Source organism: Tachyglossus aculeatus, chromosome 3, assembly GCF_015852505.1.
Source record: "Tachyglossus aculeatus isolate mTacAcu1 chromosome 3, mTacAcu1.pri, whole genome shotgun sequence".
NCBI lineage: Eukaryota > Metazoa > Chordata > Mammalia > Monotremata > Tachyglossidae > Tachyglossus > Tachyglossus aculeatus.
In genome coordinates, this window is record NC_052068.1 from 34,771,812 (window position 1) to 34,786,849 (window position 15,038).

General features: G+C 44.3%; 1 protein-coding gene across 1 annotated transcript in view; it reads left to right on the plus strand.

The window, feature by feature from the left end:
- LOC119925261 (heparan-alpha-glucosaminide N-acetyltransferase-like) overlaps positions 1 to 15,038 on the plus strand; it is a 149,864-nt gene that overhangs the window by 94,250 nt on the left and 40,576 nt on the right. The window contains exon 12 of the mRNA XM_038743363.1: positions 6,781 to 6,858. Coding sequence (XP_038599291.1) covers positions 6,781 to 6,858 — 78 coding nt within the window. The remainder of the gene's footprint in view (positions 1 to 6,780; positions 6,859 to 15,038) is intronic.

Here is a 15,038-nt window from a genome sequence, read left to right on the forward strand (position 1 = left end):
ATCTCTGCCTTTTAGGCGTTGAACAATCTTATAACCCACTCTCTTGGAGAACTCATTCACTCCTATGGCTTCAACGATGAATCTCTACGGGGACGATTCCCAAATCTCCATCTCCAGCTCTGATTTTCTTCTTCTCTGCAGTCTCACATTTCCTCCTGCCTTCAGACCATCTCTACTTGGATGTCCTGCTGTCACCTCAAACTTAAAATGTCTAAAACAGAACTCTTCATCTCCCCCCACAAAACCCTGTCCTCCCCTTAACTTTCCCACTACAGTATCACCATCCTTCCTGCTTCACAAGCCCATAACCTTGGCATCATTCTTAACTGATCTCTCTCATTCAACCCACATATTCAATCTGGAACCAAATCCTGTCAATTCAACCTTCACATCACTAAAATCTGCCCTTTCCTCTCCTGTCAAACTGCCATCATGTTAATCCAAACACTTGCCTTATCCTACCTTGGTTACTGCATTGGCCTCCCTGCTGATCTCCTGCCTCTTTCCTGTCTCTTCCCCTCTCTGAGCCATTCTTCACTCGGCTGCCGGATCATTTTTCAAAAAAAAATCCAGTCCACGATTCCGTGCTCTCCAAGAACTTCCAGTTGTTGCCCATCCACCTCCAAATCAAACAGAAACTCCTTACCCTAGGCCTTAAAGCACTTAGTCACTTTGCCCCCTCCTATCTTATCTCTCTGATTTCCTAATACAACCCAGACCACACAATTTGTTTCTCTGATGCCAACCTACTCATTATACCTTGATCGCGTCTATCTCAGCACCAACCTCTTGCCCACATCCTGCCTCTGGCCTGAAGTTCTCTCCCCCTTCATATCCAACAGACGACCACTCTCTCCTCCTTCAAAGTCTTATTAAAAGAATACCTACCCTGAAAGGGAGGTCTTCCCCATCAAAGCCCTCATTTCCTCTTCTCCCACTCCCTTCTGCATTGCCCTTAAACTTAGATTTGAACCCTTGAAGGAGAGAGAGAGAGGGAGGGAGAGAGAGAGAGACTCCTGCCCTGTAACTGCATCTTCTATGCACTTGGCTCTGGGACCTTTGGGGACTTGGTAATGCCCCCACCCTCAGCTCCACAGCACCTATGCTCATAACTATAAATTATTTATTTATATTAATGTCTGTCTCCCTCCCTCTAAACTGTAAGCTTGTTGTGAGCAGGGAATGTGTCTGTTTTTGTATTGCACTCTTTCAAGTGCTTAGTATAGTGCTTTGCCACAGTAAGCACTCAATACGATTTAATGAATTAATCCATAAATTATGTATTTATATTAATGTCTGTCTCCCCCCATGACTGTAAACTTATTGTGAACAGGGAGTGAGTCTACCAACTCTGTTGTATTCTACTCTCCCAAGTTCTTAGTACAGTGCACAGCACACAGTAAGCACTCAATATATGTACGTAGCATTGATTGAGCTGTATCTGTATATATCTTTAATTTATTTATTTAATCAATCTATTTATTTATTTATTTTAATGTCTGTCTCCCCCTCTAGACTGTGAGCCCGTTATGGGAAAGAATATATCTGTTGTTACCTTGTACTTTCCCAAGCTTTCAGTACAGTGTTTTGCACACAGAAAGTGCTCAATAAATATGATTAAATGAATTGAGGGAGAGGAGAGACAGGAGAGAGGGAGAGGGTGATTAGAGAGAGATAGAGGGATAGAGAGAGAGAGAGAGGGAGGGAGTGAGAGGGAGAGATAGGAAAAGAGGGAGAGAGAAAGATAGGAAAAGAGACCAAGAGAGAGTGAACAATAGGGAGAAATAGGGAGGAAGAGGGAGGGGGGAAGAGGGAGTCAATCAATCAATCATATTTATTGAGCACTTACTGTGTGCAGAGCACTGTACTAAGCGCTTGGGAAGTCCAAGTTGGCAACATCTAGAGACGGTCCCTACCCAACAGTGGGCTCACAGTCTAAAAGGGGGAGACAGGGAACAGAACCAAACATACTAACAAAATAAAATAAATAGAATAGAATAGATATGTACAAGTAAAATAGAGTAATAAATATGTACAAACATATATAATCGGGGGTGGCTACTGTGTGTACCAGGCACTGTTCTAAGCACCAAGGTGAAGACAAGTAAATCAGGTTGGGCACAAACCCCCATCCCATATGGGGCTTAAGGCTTCAATCCCCATTTTACAGACGAGGTAACCGAGGCACAGAGAAGTGAAACGATTTGCCCAAGGTCACACGGCAGACAGTGGGGAGGAGACAGAGTGAGAGAGGAAGGGAAAGAGACTCCTACCCTGTGACTGTCTTTTCCTAAGCACCTCCGATATCAGGATTGGTCAGGTCAAATCTTGTTAGGCCACACAGTGACTCAGATCTGGGATAGACGCATGCCTAAGGGAAAGGAAGAGCTGTGCACCAAAACTCCTCTGTTTTGTTGGTTTTTGGGGTTTTTTTATTTTGTTTAGTTTTGTTTTTTAGCCACTTGTCTGCTGTGTGACCTTGGGCAAGTCACTTAACTTCTCTGTGCCTCAGTTCCCTCATCTGTAAAATACGGATTGAGATTGTGAGCCCCATGTGTGGCAGCCTGATCACCTTGTATCCACCCCAGCGCTTAGAACAGTGCTTGGCACATAGTAAGCACTGAACCAATGTCATCATTATTATTCTCTGGCAAAGGGTAGGTGTTCCCTAGCTATAGGTGAATGGATCTGTCAGAGGACTTGACCGAAAACCGGAAACTTCCCCTTCGGCCGTGCCTACCTCTTTTAATAGACAAAAGATAGCCTTCAAATTGAAAATGATCCTGCTGAATCTTCCCAGTCATAGCAAGAGCCAACCATCTGCTAGTGAGTGGTTTCTCACCCTGACCCGTTTCCATCAACCTCACCTGAACTGTCCAACTTTGAAAGGACAAAATGGTATGCTTTCAAGAAATCCAGAAGAGCCTTATTGCAGGTGGAAGGTCCAGATTTTTGTTGCTATTATTATTATTTATGTTATTATTGTATTTGTTAAGCACTTAGTATGTACCAAGAAGCAGAGTACTAAAGCACTGGAGTAGATTCGAGATAATCAGGTTGGGTATGCTCCCTCTAGGCAGAAGCTTATTGTGTGCAAGGAACATGTCTATACCAACTGTGCTATACTATACTCTTTCAAGCACTTAGTACAGTGTACTGCTCATAGTAAGTGCTCAATAAATGTAATTGATTGACTGATTGAAACAGTCCCTGCCCCACGTGAGGCTCACAGTCTGAGATGGAGGGAGCAAGAATAAATCCCTATTTTACAGGGGAGGTCACGGAGGCATAGAGAAGTTGTGACTTGCCCATTGTCACACAGCAGTCAGTCAATCATATTTATTGAGCGCTTACTGTGTGCAGAGCACTGTACTAAGTGCGTGGGAACGTAATACAGTGCCTGACACATAGTAAGCACTTAACAAATACTATTACTATTAATATATAACAATAAACAGACGTATTCTGTAAGCCCAGAACAAGCTTACAGTCTAGTTTACAGCAGACAAGTGGCAGAGCTGGGATTAGAACCCAGGTCCTCTGACTCTTAGACCCATGCACTTTCCACGGGACCACACTGCTTCCAATCAATCAACGGTATTTACCATCCACTGGCCGTGTGAAGAGCACTTAGTATAGTGCTTGGAAGAGTACAATATAAGAGAGTTGATAGATACATTCCCTGCCCATAATGTTCCACTTAAAACACACTCTTGAACTGAGCATAATGATCTGCAAAGAAGAGGCAGTCAGCCCATCACCGCAGCTGAAGCCATCACCCTTTGGAGAAACTTTCTGTTTCTTTTTGATATCTAATACTCAATAAGTGTCTGGGGTCTCAATCTTGGCTGTTCCAGGGAAGCAGGCTGACAAAAGCAACGCTATGATAAAAGGCTTTGCGTCACGTCCTGACTCTGCCAGGGTATTTTGCCAGTTCTGTACTGTTAATTTTGTGAACCGCTCCCCTGAACTGTCACACTTGAACCAATTATTTAATCTATTTCCATCATTCCCAGCTGGGTAGCCGGGGAAAGGTAAAGCTTTTAAAGAGAGGTAATTGAGAAATATGTTAATTGTTTTTGACTGACCAGTTGCCTTTTCCTTGCCTGCTGGGAGATCATTTCAAGGGCCCTGGGAGGCTCTTTCCTTCTTTTTTTGGCTCCCCCAGGGAGCAAATGTGTTGTTTTAATTAGCTGAGGTGGTGAAGGAGTTCCACTGGGAAGAAGTCTAGCGTAAGTGATTCTAGTCATGTTTCCTTGGGCCGCTGTTGGTGTTGAGGGAATGTTCTTCAAGAGTGCTGTGGGGTGGGAGGGAAGGGGGCCTTTGCTTCCACACACCTGGGCCCAGCAAGCTCCGAGCTTTCAGAAAAGAACTCATGGGAACTCCTGGGCCCCACTCCCATCTCTCGCTGCCTTTAATTGTAAAGCATTTTGGAAAATCTGCTCAAAAGGGGCCAACTACAAAGCCAAAGGGCCCCTCTATGACTTCCTGTTTCCTGTGGTGCTTGGTCCCTGAAGGCCAATGTACTGTTACCTCATTTTATGGACAGCACCTCTGCCTTAGTGATTCTGAGACTTCAGCGCTGCCCTCAAAGGATTGTGCTCTGTTCTTAGGTTCCTCTAGCTGAACTGGGACAGAGAAAATGCAGAGGGCCTTGGTTCTCCCCATGGTCTGGTCTGGAGTTTGGGTGCTAGGTGTCCATTGGTGTGGTGACTTGAGGATGGTCTTGACCCTCTCAGAATGGCCTAGTGGAAAGAGCAGGGGCTTGGGAGTCAGAAGACCCGAGTTATATTTTCTGCCCTGCTACTTGCCTGCTGAGTGACCTTGGGCAGGTCACAGCTTCTCTGGATCTCAGTTTCCTCATTTGCAGAGCGACAATTCAATATCTTTCTCCCTGCTACTTAGACTGTGAGCCTTGTGTAATAGTAATAATAATAATAATGATTGTATTTGTTAAGCACTTACTCTGTGCCAAGCACTATTCAAAGTGCTGCGGTAAGTACAAGGTAATCAGATTGTCCCACATGGGGCTCACATTCTTAATCTCCATTTTTACGTGTGAGGTAACTGAGGCAAAGATAAGTTAAGTGACCTGCCCAAAGTCACACAGCAGACAAATGGCAGAGCCGGGATTACAACCCAGGTCCTCTGACTCCCAAGCCGTGCTCTTTCCACTAATCCATGCTGCTTCTCCAAGACAGAGTCTGTGCCCCATCTGCAGATGCTGAATCTACCCCAGTGCTTAGCACATAGTAAGCACTTAACAAATAAACCAATTATTATTGTTACTATTATTATTATTACTAGTTGGCTGATCCTAAGCTGAATTTCAGTGATCTTTTGGAGTCACATTTCAAATACCCAAAAATGACACAGTTCTGTGTGTAGCCAGAGGTGCCCAGGGTCTCTAACGGCCTATACAAAAAGGAAGGCAACCCATCCTGACTCAGAAGGAACCTTGTATAGACCATTAGAGACCCTTCTGAGTCAGGATGGGTTTCCCTACTTTTTCTTCACTACCTAAGGATACAATACCAGATTCAGAGATCATCACCTTCCTATTATCTCCAGCTTAACTCTCCTTTATTGTCGATTCCTTTGGAGGAAGGGCCGCATCTTCTCCCTATTACTTAAAATTCCTTGCATGCCCTCCAGAGCCCACTAGACCTCAAAAGGACTTGAGGGTGAGGATGTTGTGATCAGAAGTTCTTCTGTGTCAGCTGCAGCTTTGTTTTGGGTTTTTTTTTTTTCTGTTTTTCTGTGCAACAGCTACTTCTGGCCTGAGAAGGAGATGTTGGTTGTGCAACTTGTCCTGCAGTGTGTTTTTCAGCAGCGTGTGGGTCTCTTTCTCTTTCCCTTGACTGATTTTTCTAGGACAACCACACAGCTCCGTTTCAGACTTCTTTACGGCATGTCCTGCCAAGAATGTCTGGGCCTCTAATGAAGACGGCCAGACTGACGATGTGTGAAATTCGGTACTTCTCTGGCAGAAGCGAATTCCTTCCAGAGTTGCACAACTGGCTGACAGACTGACATCTGCCCACCTTCTGGTCCCCTTATCCCTTCACTCCTCTACTGCTCCTTGGGTTAAAAAAGAAAAGCTCACAAAAGAATTGCAAGCCCTCCAGTTGGCCTCCCCCTCTGCTCCTAGGGTGACCTCTCTGTGCCCTTTGGTCTTCCCCATTTCCCCTTTCTCCTCTCCCGCTCCATGGACCACTGAGCCAGGAGATAGAGTTAATCAGTTTAGGCTGGTGAAAAATACTTTCAGCTGAGCACTCTAAGATTGGGGTTCAAGTCCCAGATTTGCTGCTGATTTGTTGTGAGGCTGGAACCAATCCCAGAATCAATCAATCGTATTTATTGAGCGCTTACCCCAGAACCCCTCTGTTTCCCAGGTTCTCCCTCTATAGGTCTTCATCCACCCCAACAGTACCCAGCTTTCCGACTCTGCCGAAGGTTTTGTACCAACCCTATTGCATTCTTCCAAGCACTTAGTACAGTGTTCTGCACACTGTAAGCATTTAGTAAATCCCATTGATTGGTTGGCTTAGCCAGACCTTGGAGAGAGCAGGGGGTGGGATTCATCCTTATTACCCTGACCCCAGAGAAGACGGACAGAAATTCAAGAAGCAAAGGGAAAGAAAATGCCACTTTCCCTGAGTCATTTCCCAGCTTCACCCGTAATCCTGCTTTATGTGCAATAATTATCCAGTTAGCATTTCGTTTCCGAGAACTGTCTGCTAATGCCCCTTTTTTGCCTTTGTTTTCCTCAATTAACAGGCTGGAAAGATTATTCTAGCATACCGGATGAAGCCCCTGAGCATCCTGAAGAGATTTCTCATCTGGGCCATTCTGCTGGTGAGTTGCTTGAAGCCCCGATGCTCTAAAGATAACAGAATTAGCAATACTTCCAGGTCCATAATTTTTAATTACTGCTGCTCACCCACTGTATGTAATATGGGCTTTGAAAAGGAAAAAAAAATGTATCTGATCCCAAAGCATCCTGAACTCAGATGACTGTTGAAAACGGCTGAATTCCGAGCCTGACATTGGCTCTGAGTTGCTGCGAGTGATTTCAATTGATACTGTACTAAGCGCTTGGGAGAATACAATACAATGGAGTTGGTAAACTTTTTGTCTGCCCACACGAGTTTACAGTCTAGAGGGGGAGACAGACATTAAAATAAATTGCTGATAAGGACATAAATTTTGTGAGGCTGAGGGTGGAGTGATTAAAAGGTTTCTCCTTGTATTGCACTCAACCAGGGTCACTTCTTTCATCTTTCAATGCCATAAACTGAGCTGTAAGGGGGATTTTGGACCTTTATATAGGTCAAAATCTGACGTCTTCCTTGAAGCTAATGTTCTGACCTACTCATCAAAGCTGGATCGAATCTGTCTTATTAGCTTGTTATCATCTTTCCAGTGAGCCAGCTTCATTTTAATCAGAATTCTAATTACTGGACATCAAGTGGAATTTTGAAATGGAGCAGCCCAACTTGGTTTTGGCTTGGAGTGTGGACAACACTGATTGAAGAAATAGAAGTGCCTTTTCAAAGTGGGCTTCTGATGGGACAGGGGGAAATTTAGGGTGACCTGCTGGAATCTTCTTTTTCTGAGTGGAGTTCTGATCAGGGGTGAGAGGACTTTGTGTGGGAAAACTTGACAGCTAGCACATGCCTTCATTCATTCAATCATATTTATTGAGCGCTTACTGTGTGCAGAGCACTGTACTAAGCGCTTGGGAAGTACAAGTTGGCAACATATAGAGACGGTCCCTACCCAACAGTGGGCTCACAGTCTAGATATGTGAATGGGTGAGCGGATATCTTCTACTTTCATCGGCAAGAAATGTTTGGCCTCTGGCACTTTCTTGTTTGAGGGGATGCTAAGATCAGTTTAGTGGTTCCAGATGGTTTTATTTTTATGGTATTTGTTAAGCACTTACTATGTGTCCAACCCTGTTCTAAGCCCTGCATAGGTACAAGTTAATTAAATCGGAAACAGTCCCTGTCCCACTTAGGGCTAGTCTAAGTAGGTAGAAGAACAGGTATTTAATCCCCATTTTATAGTTGAGGAAACTGAGGCACAGAGAAGTTAAGTGACTTGGCCAAGGTCACTGTGCAGTAAGCAATTGGAAGAGCCAAGATTACAACCTAGGTCCTCTGACTTAAGTCCTTGCTCTATCCACCAGGACACGCTGCTTCCAGGTGTCCCACCTCTGGATTTCGCTGAGTTTCCAGAGAGAGAAGGGAGTTTGGGCCTGTAGTCGGTAAACTCCTTGTTAGGTAGGGATCACATCTACCAACTCTGTTGTGTTTTACCTCCCCAAGTGCTTAGTACAATGCTCTGCACACAGTAAGTGCTCAGTAAACACTAAGCATGCCGTAGCACGGGAGAGAGTCGAAGGTGGAGACTCAAGTTTACTGGTGGAAGGAGGCAATGGTTAACCACTTCCATATTTTTACGAAGAAAACTCTGTGGATACACTATCAGAACGATTGCAGATGGAGGTGGGGTGTTCTGGGAGAGATGTGTCTGTGGCATCGCTATGAGTTGGAGAGGACTTGATAGCATGACAACCCCAGTGCTTAGAACAGTGCTTAACACATAGTAAGCGCTTAACAAATGCTATTATTATTATTGCTAGTATTGCAGTGCTCTTCACCCAATAAGGACTCAGTACATATCACTGATGTTGATTTTCCAGGTTTCTTTCACCCATTGGCAATATCTCCATACATAAAGATGCATATCCCATCCCAAAGTAGGTATATCCCAGAGTCACTGCACTTTTATTGTTCATATAGGTTCACCTTGTCCTTTCTTACCTACATTTCTAGTATTTTCAGAATTTTCTGTATTGTTTCTCTGTTCTGCCGTGGCATGCCTTGCGTCTCCGCTTTCTGTCATCCTCCAGCTTTATTAATGTGCTGTGAGCTCCCTGGATCATTAATAAAAATGTTAATTGAGTCCTAACACCAACCCCTTTGGAGCCCCATTAGATATCTTATCCAACTCTTTATGCTATTGTCTGTCATTAACCTCTGTTTATGGTTTGGTCATTTTTCAATCCATTATCCTCTGCCACTGGGTCTAACATGCAGGCAGTAATTTTCCTGCCCCAAGTTTCATATTTCCTCCTTCCACACCAAACACCTGTGTGCTCAAGTGTGCAGTGTCTCTGAGGATGAGGGTACTTACTGCAGGGTGAGTTTTCCTTATCATGGGGTCCCCCAAGAATGTAACAGTGCAACCTCCTCCTTGGAAAAGAACTGAATGCATTTTCATTCCTCAGAGCATCTAATAATATCAGATTTCTATGAATAATGTTTTTCCTCTCCTTTACAATATTTCCTTGCAATTTCCCTCAAAGAACCTTAGTTGCAATTTAGGTTTTCCACCCTGAGACTTTAACTTGAAGGCTAGAAAAAGGTCTCATTGCCACAATGGTTTTAACTCCCACAAGGGTGTGGTGTCAGTCAGTACTGAAAAGTAGTTTAGAATGATTGGGGTGAAGAAGAAGAGCTAAGTAAAGTTGTGTGGATTTATCTAGATTATAGACAATCTAGATTATAAAATCACTTTGGGCATGTCTGGCAACAAAACGAAACATGTTTTGTTGTCTGTCTCCCCCTTCTAGACTGTGAGCCCATTGTGGGGTAGGGACTGTCTCTATATGTTGCTGACTTGTACTTCCCAAGCGCTTAGGACAGTGCTCTGCACACAGTAAGTGCTCAATAAATATGACTGAATGAATGAACTCTGTTGTATTGTACTCTCCCAAGTGCTTAGTACAGTGCTCTGCACATAAGTACTCAATAAATACTATTGATGACAATGTTGGGAGTTGTATTACTGATAATTTCTTAAAGTTTTGTCACCTACAACAAAACTGGGAGAAACATTTTTACGTCATCCTTGTTTATTTTAATGATATTTGTTAAACACTTATTATGTGTCAGGCACTGTACTAAGCCCTGAGGTAGATAAAAGATAATCAGGAGGGACACAGTCCTTGTCCCACATAGGGCTTACAGTCATCATCAATCGTATTTATTGAGTGCTTACTGTGTGCAGAGCACTGTACTAAGCTCTTGGGAAGTACAAGTTACAAGTACAAGTTACAAGTACAGTCCATTTTACAGATGAGGTAACTGAGGCACTGAGAAGTTTAAGTGATGGCATACCTACCTATCTTTCTAATGATGTTTCTGTTCTATATTCCCCTTGGTTTTTTTTTTTTTTAATTGAGTCTGACTTTCCCAGTTAGAAGAGGAGATGGATTGTTTCTTGTTTGGTACTGGTGCCATAGAAGACGATTTTTCAGTTTAAGCCCAGGGCAAAAATTGTCCAGGGATTTAGGGGGGAATGAGGGGTGGGACAGGTTTCAGAGGCCTAATAGGGAAGAGAGCCACCATTTCAGGTCTTTTCAGCCCCAAATGGAAACTCTAAGAGCTCACCTCCTCCAGGAGGCCTTCCCAGACTGAGCCCCCTCCTTCCTCTCACCCTCCTCCCCATCCCCATCCCCCCCCGCCTTACCTCCTTCCCCTCTTAACACCACCTGTATATATGTATATATGTTTGTAGATATTTATTGTTCTATTTTATTTGTACAATTTGTACCTAGTTATTCCATTTATTTTATTTTGTTAATATGTTTTGTTTTGTTGTCCGTCTCCCCCTTCTAGACTGTGAGCCCGCCATTGGGTAGGGACCGTCTCTATATGTTGCCAACTTGTACTTCCCAAGCGCTTACTACAGTGCTCTGCACACGGTAAGTGCTCAATAAATATGATTGAATGAATGAATGAACCCTCAGGCCCAGGCCTGAGCAAGCCTGTGGTATGGTCTCGCAGTGTGCTGTGTGATGGTGTGGTGGCTATTGCCCTGATCACCTGCATGAAGTGAAAGAGGGCAAGACCCTGAGTGGAGTGGGGATTCTGGGTTATGAAGGAAGAGGAGTGTTCAACCCTCACTTCAAATTGGACATTGGGAAGCCTCATTCTTGGCCCTGCTGAGAGCTCACCTCCTCCAGGAGGCCTTCCCAGACTGAGCCCTTTCCTTCCTCTCCCCCTCGTCCCCCCTCCATCCCCCCCATCTTACATCCTTCCCTTCCCCACAGCACCTGTATATATGTTTGTACATATTTATTACTCTATTTTACCTGTACATATCTATTCTATTTATTTTATTTTGTTAGTATGTTTGGTTTTGTTCTCTGTCTCCCCCTTGTAGACTGTGAGCCCACTGTTGGGTAGGGACTGTCTCTAGATGTTGCCAATTTGTACTTCCCAAGTGCTTAGTACAGTGCTCTGCACATAGTAAGCACTCAATAAATATGATTGATGATGATGATGATGACAGGAATGTCCCTCACTCTCACCACACCTAAATATCAGGCCCAGACATTTGCTTTGAGAAGCATCTTGGCCTAGTGGATAGAGTAAGGACCTGTGAGTCAGAAGGTCCTGGGTTCTAATTCTGGCTCTGCCACCTGTCTGCTGTGTGACCCTGGGCAAGTCACTTTGCTTTTCTAGGCCCCAGTTACTTCATCTGTAAAATGGGGGTTAAGACTGTGAGCCCCACATGGGAAAGGGACTGTGTCTGATCTGATTATCTTGTAACTACTCCAGTGCTTAGTACTATGTGCCTGACACATAGTAAGTGCTTAACAAATACCATAGAAAATATTAGCCTAGTGGAGAATAGGTAACAGGAGGGGGAAAGGGGACTCGCTTAAATTCAGGAAGGGTCACTGCTCACACTCCCTGTGCTGTCCTGACCATTGGCTTTAAAACCGTCAAACAGCTCTCTCCCATCTATGCCATTTTTTAAGGTATTTGTTAAGCGCTTACTATGTGCCAGGCACTGTACTAAGCATCGGTCTACTTATCCACTTATCTTCTAGACTGTGAGCCTGTTGTTGGGTAGGGATCGTCTCTATATGTTGCCAACTCGTACTTCCCAAGAGCTTAGTACGGTGCTCTGCACACAGTAAATGCTCAATAAATACGATTGAATGAATGAATGAATCCACTCTCTTCTCCCACTACACCCCAGCTCATAATCTCTATTCCTCTCAAACTAACCTACTCTCTGTGCCTCGTTCTCATCTCTCCTGCCCTCTTGCTCTCCCCTCTTTCCTGAAACTCCCTCCTCTTTAATATCTGACAGACTACTGCTCTGCCCATCTTCAAGGTCTATCTGAGATTCATTCATTCATGCAATCGTATTTATTGAGCTCTTACTGTGTGCAGAGCACTGTAGTAAATGCTTGGGAAGTACAAGTTGGTGACATGGAGACAGTCCATACCCAACAATGGAGATCCCATCAGGTCTTTCCCAAATAATAATAATAATAAAAATAATGATATAGCATTTATTAAGTGCTTACTATGTGAAAAGCACTGTTCTAAGCACTGGGGAGGTTACAATGATGATGATGACGATGGCATTTATTAAGCACTTACTATGTGCAAAGCACTGTTCTAAGCGCTGGGGAGTTCACAAGGTGATCAGGTTGTCCCACGTGGGGCTTACAGTCTTAATCCCCATTTTACAGATGAGGGAACTGAGGCACAGAGAAGTTGAGTGACTTGCCCAAAGTCACACAGCTGACAAGTGGCGGAGCTGGGATTCGAACCCATGACCTCTGACTCCAAAGCCACGCTGCTTCTCTAAATACTCTCTAATCTCCCCTACGTGTCTCCCCATTGCCACTCCAGCCTTTCTTTGCAATCAAAACCCTAAAATTCCCATACCACCTAGACCTGCTCCTTCAGAGCAGGGATTATGTCTTTTAACTCTTTGGCACTCTTCCTGGCACTTAGTACGTGCTCTTTACATAGAAGGTGTTCAATAAATGCTATTGATTGAGTACAAGGGGACAGTCAAGTCACGTTATTTTTCAAATGTAATGTCATGGAAGACTGATTTCAAAAATGAGGGTCACTTGAAGACATTGACTTTCAGACTGGTTGAGCTTGGAAGATGTCTGAATAAAATCTTCTCTGATGCCAAAAGGCACCTTCTAGAAAAGTTTAGTTTAAGACCATTTTTATACAATAAAGAATATTTTCCCCCAGTGCCTCTACCCATTTGAATTATGGGAATTTCACAGTATTAAAACCAATACGGCTTTTTGACTGAGGAAAAAAAATAATTGCTTTGGTGTGAATTAATCTTAATGTTCAATATTCCATTATGAAAATGAAGTATTGAGTAAAGCAGGGAGCTGAGCTCAGCTTTTATCGGGAGCCCAGGCAGATTCTAAATTTTGCTTCCAAACCATGCAGACTTTCCCTTGTTTACTAGTCTTCCAAAGAGCCTAAGTGTGGTAGTGTCCCCTCCTCAGGCAGCCAGGCTTCTGTACATTTGGAAAGGCTATGACTGATTAATCAATCAGTCAGTCAGTAGTATTTATTGAGCACTTACTGTGTGCAGAGTACTGTACCAAGTGCTTGGAAAAATACAGTACAAATAAGTCAATCAATCCAGTATTTAATAAAGTATTTATTCAGAAGTTACTTTGTGCAGAGACTGAACTAAACACTCGGGAGAGTACAATACAACAGAGTTAGCAGGTGCATTTCCCGCCTGCAAAGAACTAACAGTCTAGATGGGAAGACAGACATTAATACAATAACAAATACATTAATACAGTGAGTTGGTAGATTCCTTCATTCATTCAATCGTATTTATTGAGTGCTTAGTGTGTGCCGAACACCGTGCTAAGCACCTGGTAAGTAGAAGTCGGCAATATATAGAGACGGTCCCTACCCAACAACGGGCTCACAGTCTAGAAGGAGGAGACAGATAACAAAACAGGTAGACAGGTGTCAAAATCGTCAGAACAAATAGAATTAAAGCCATATATGCGTCATTAACAAAATAGGATAGTAAATATGTACAAGTAAAATAGAGTAATAAATCTGTACAAAGATATACAAGTGCTGTGGGGAGGGGAAGGAGGTTGAGTGGGGGGGGATGGGGAGGAGGAAAGGGAAAAGGGGGCTCAGTCTGGGAAGGCCTCCTGGAGGGGTGAGCTCTCAGTAGGGCTTTGAAGGGAGGAAGAGAGCTAGTTTGGCGGATGGGTGGAGGGAGGGCGTTCCAGGCCAGGGGGAGGATGTGGGCTGGGGGTTGATGGCGCGACAGGCAAGAACAAGGCCAAGTGAGGAGGTTAGCTGCAGAGGAGCGGAGGGTGCGGGCTGGGCTGGAGAAGGAGAGAAGGGAGGTGAGGTAGGAGGGGGCGAGGGGATGGACAGCCTTGAAGCCGAGAGTGAGGAGTTTTTGCTTGATTCATAGGTTGAAGGGCAACCACTGGAGATTTTTGAGGAGGGGAATGACATGCCCAGAGTGTTTCTGTACAAAGATAACCAGGGCAGCAGAGTGACGTATAGACTGAAGTGGGGAGAGACAGGAGAATGGGATATCAGAGAAGAGGCTGAAGCAGTAATCCAGTTGGGATAGGATAAGAGACTGAACCAGCAAGGTAGCGGTTTGGATGGAGTGGAAAGGGTGGATCTTGGCAATGTTGTGGAGGTGAGACCGGCAGGTTTTGGTGATGTATTGGATGTGTGGGGTGAACGAGAGAGCGGAGTCGAGGATGACACCAAGGTTGTGGGCTTGTGAGACGGGAAGGATGGTAGTGCCGTCTACAGTGACGGGAAAGTCAGGGAGAGGACAGGGTTTGGGAGGGAAGACAAGGAGTTCAGTCTTGGACATATTGAGTTTTAGAGGGTGGTCAGACATCCAGATGGAGATGTCCTGAAAGCAGGAGGAGCTACAAGCCTGGAGGGAGGGAGAGATCAGGGCTGGAGATGTAGATTTGAGTGTAATCAGTGCAGAGATGATAGTTGAAGCCATGGAAGCAAATGAGGTCACCAAAGGAATGAGTGTAGATAGAGAACAGAAAGGGACCAAGAACTGACCCTTGAGGAACCCCTACAGCAAGGGAATGGGAGGGGGAGGAGGAGCCCGCAAAGGAGACTGAGAATGAATGGCCAGAGAGATAAGAGGAGAACCAGGAGAGGACA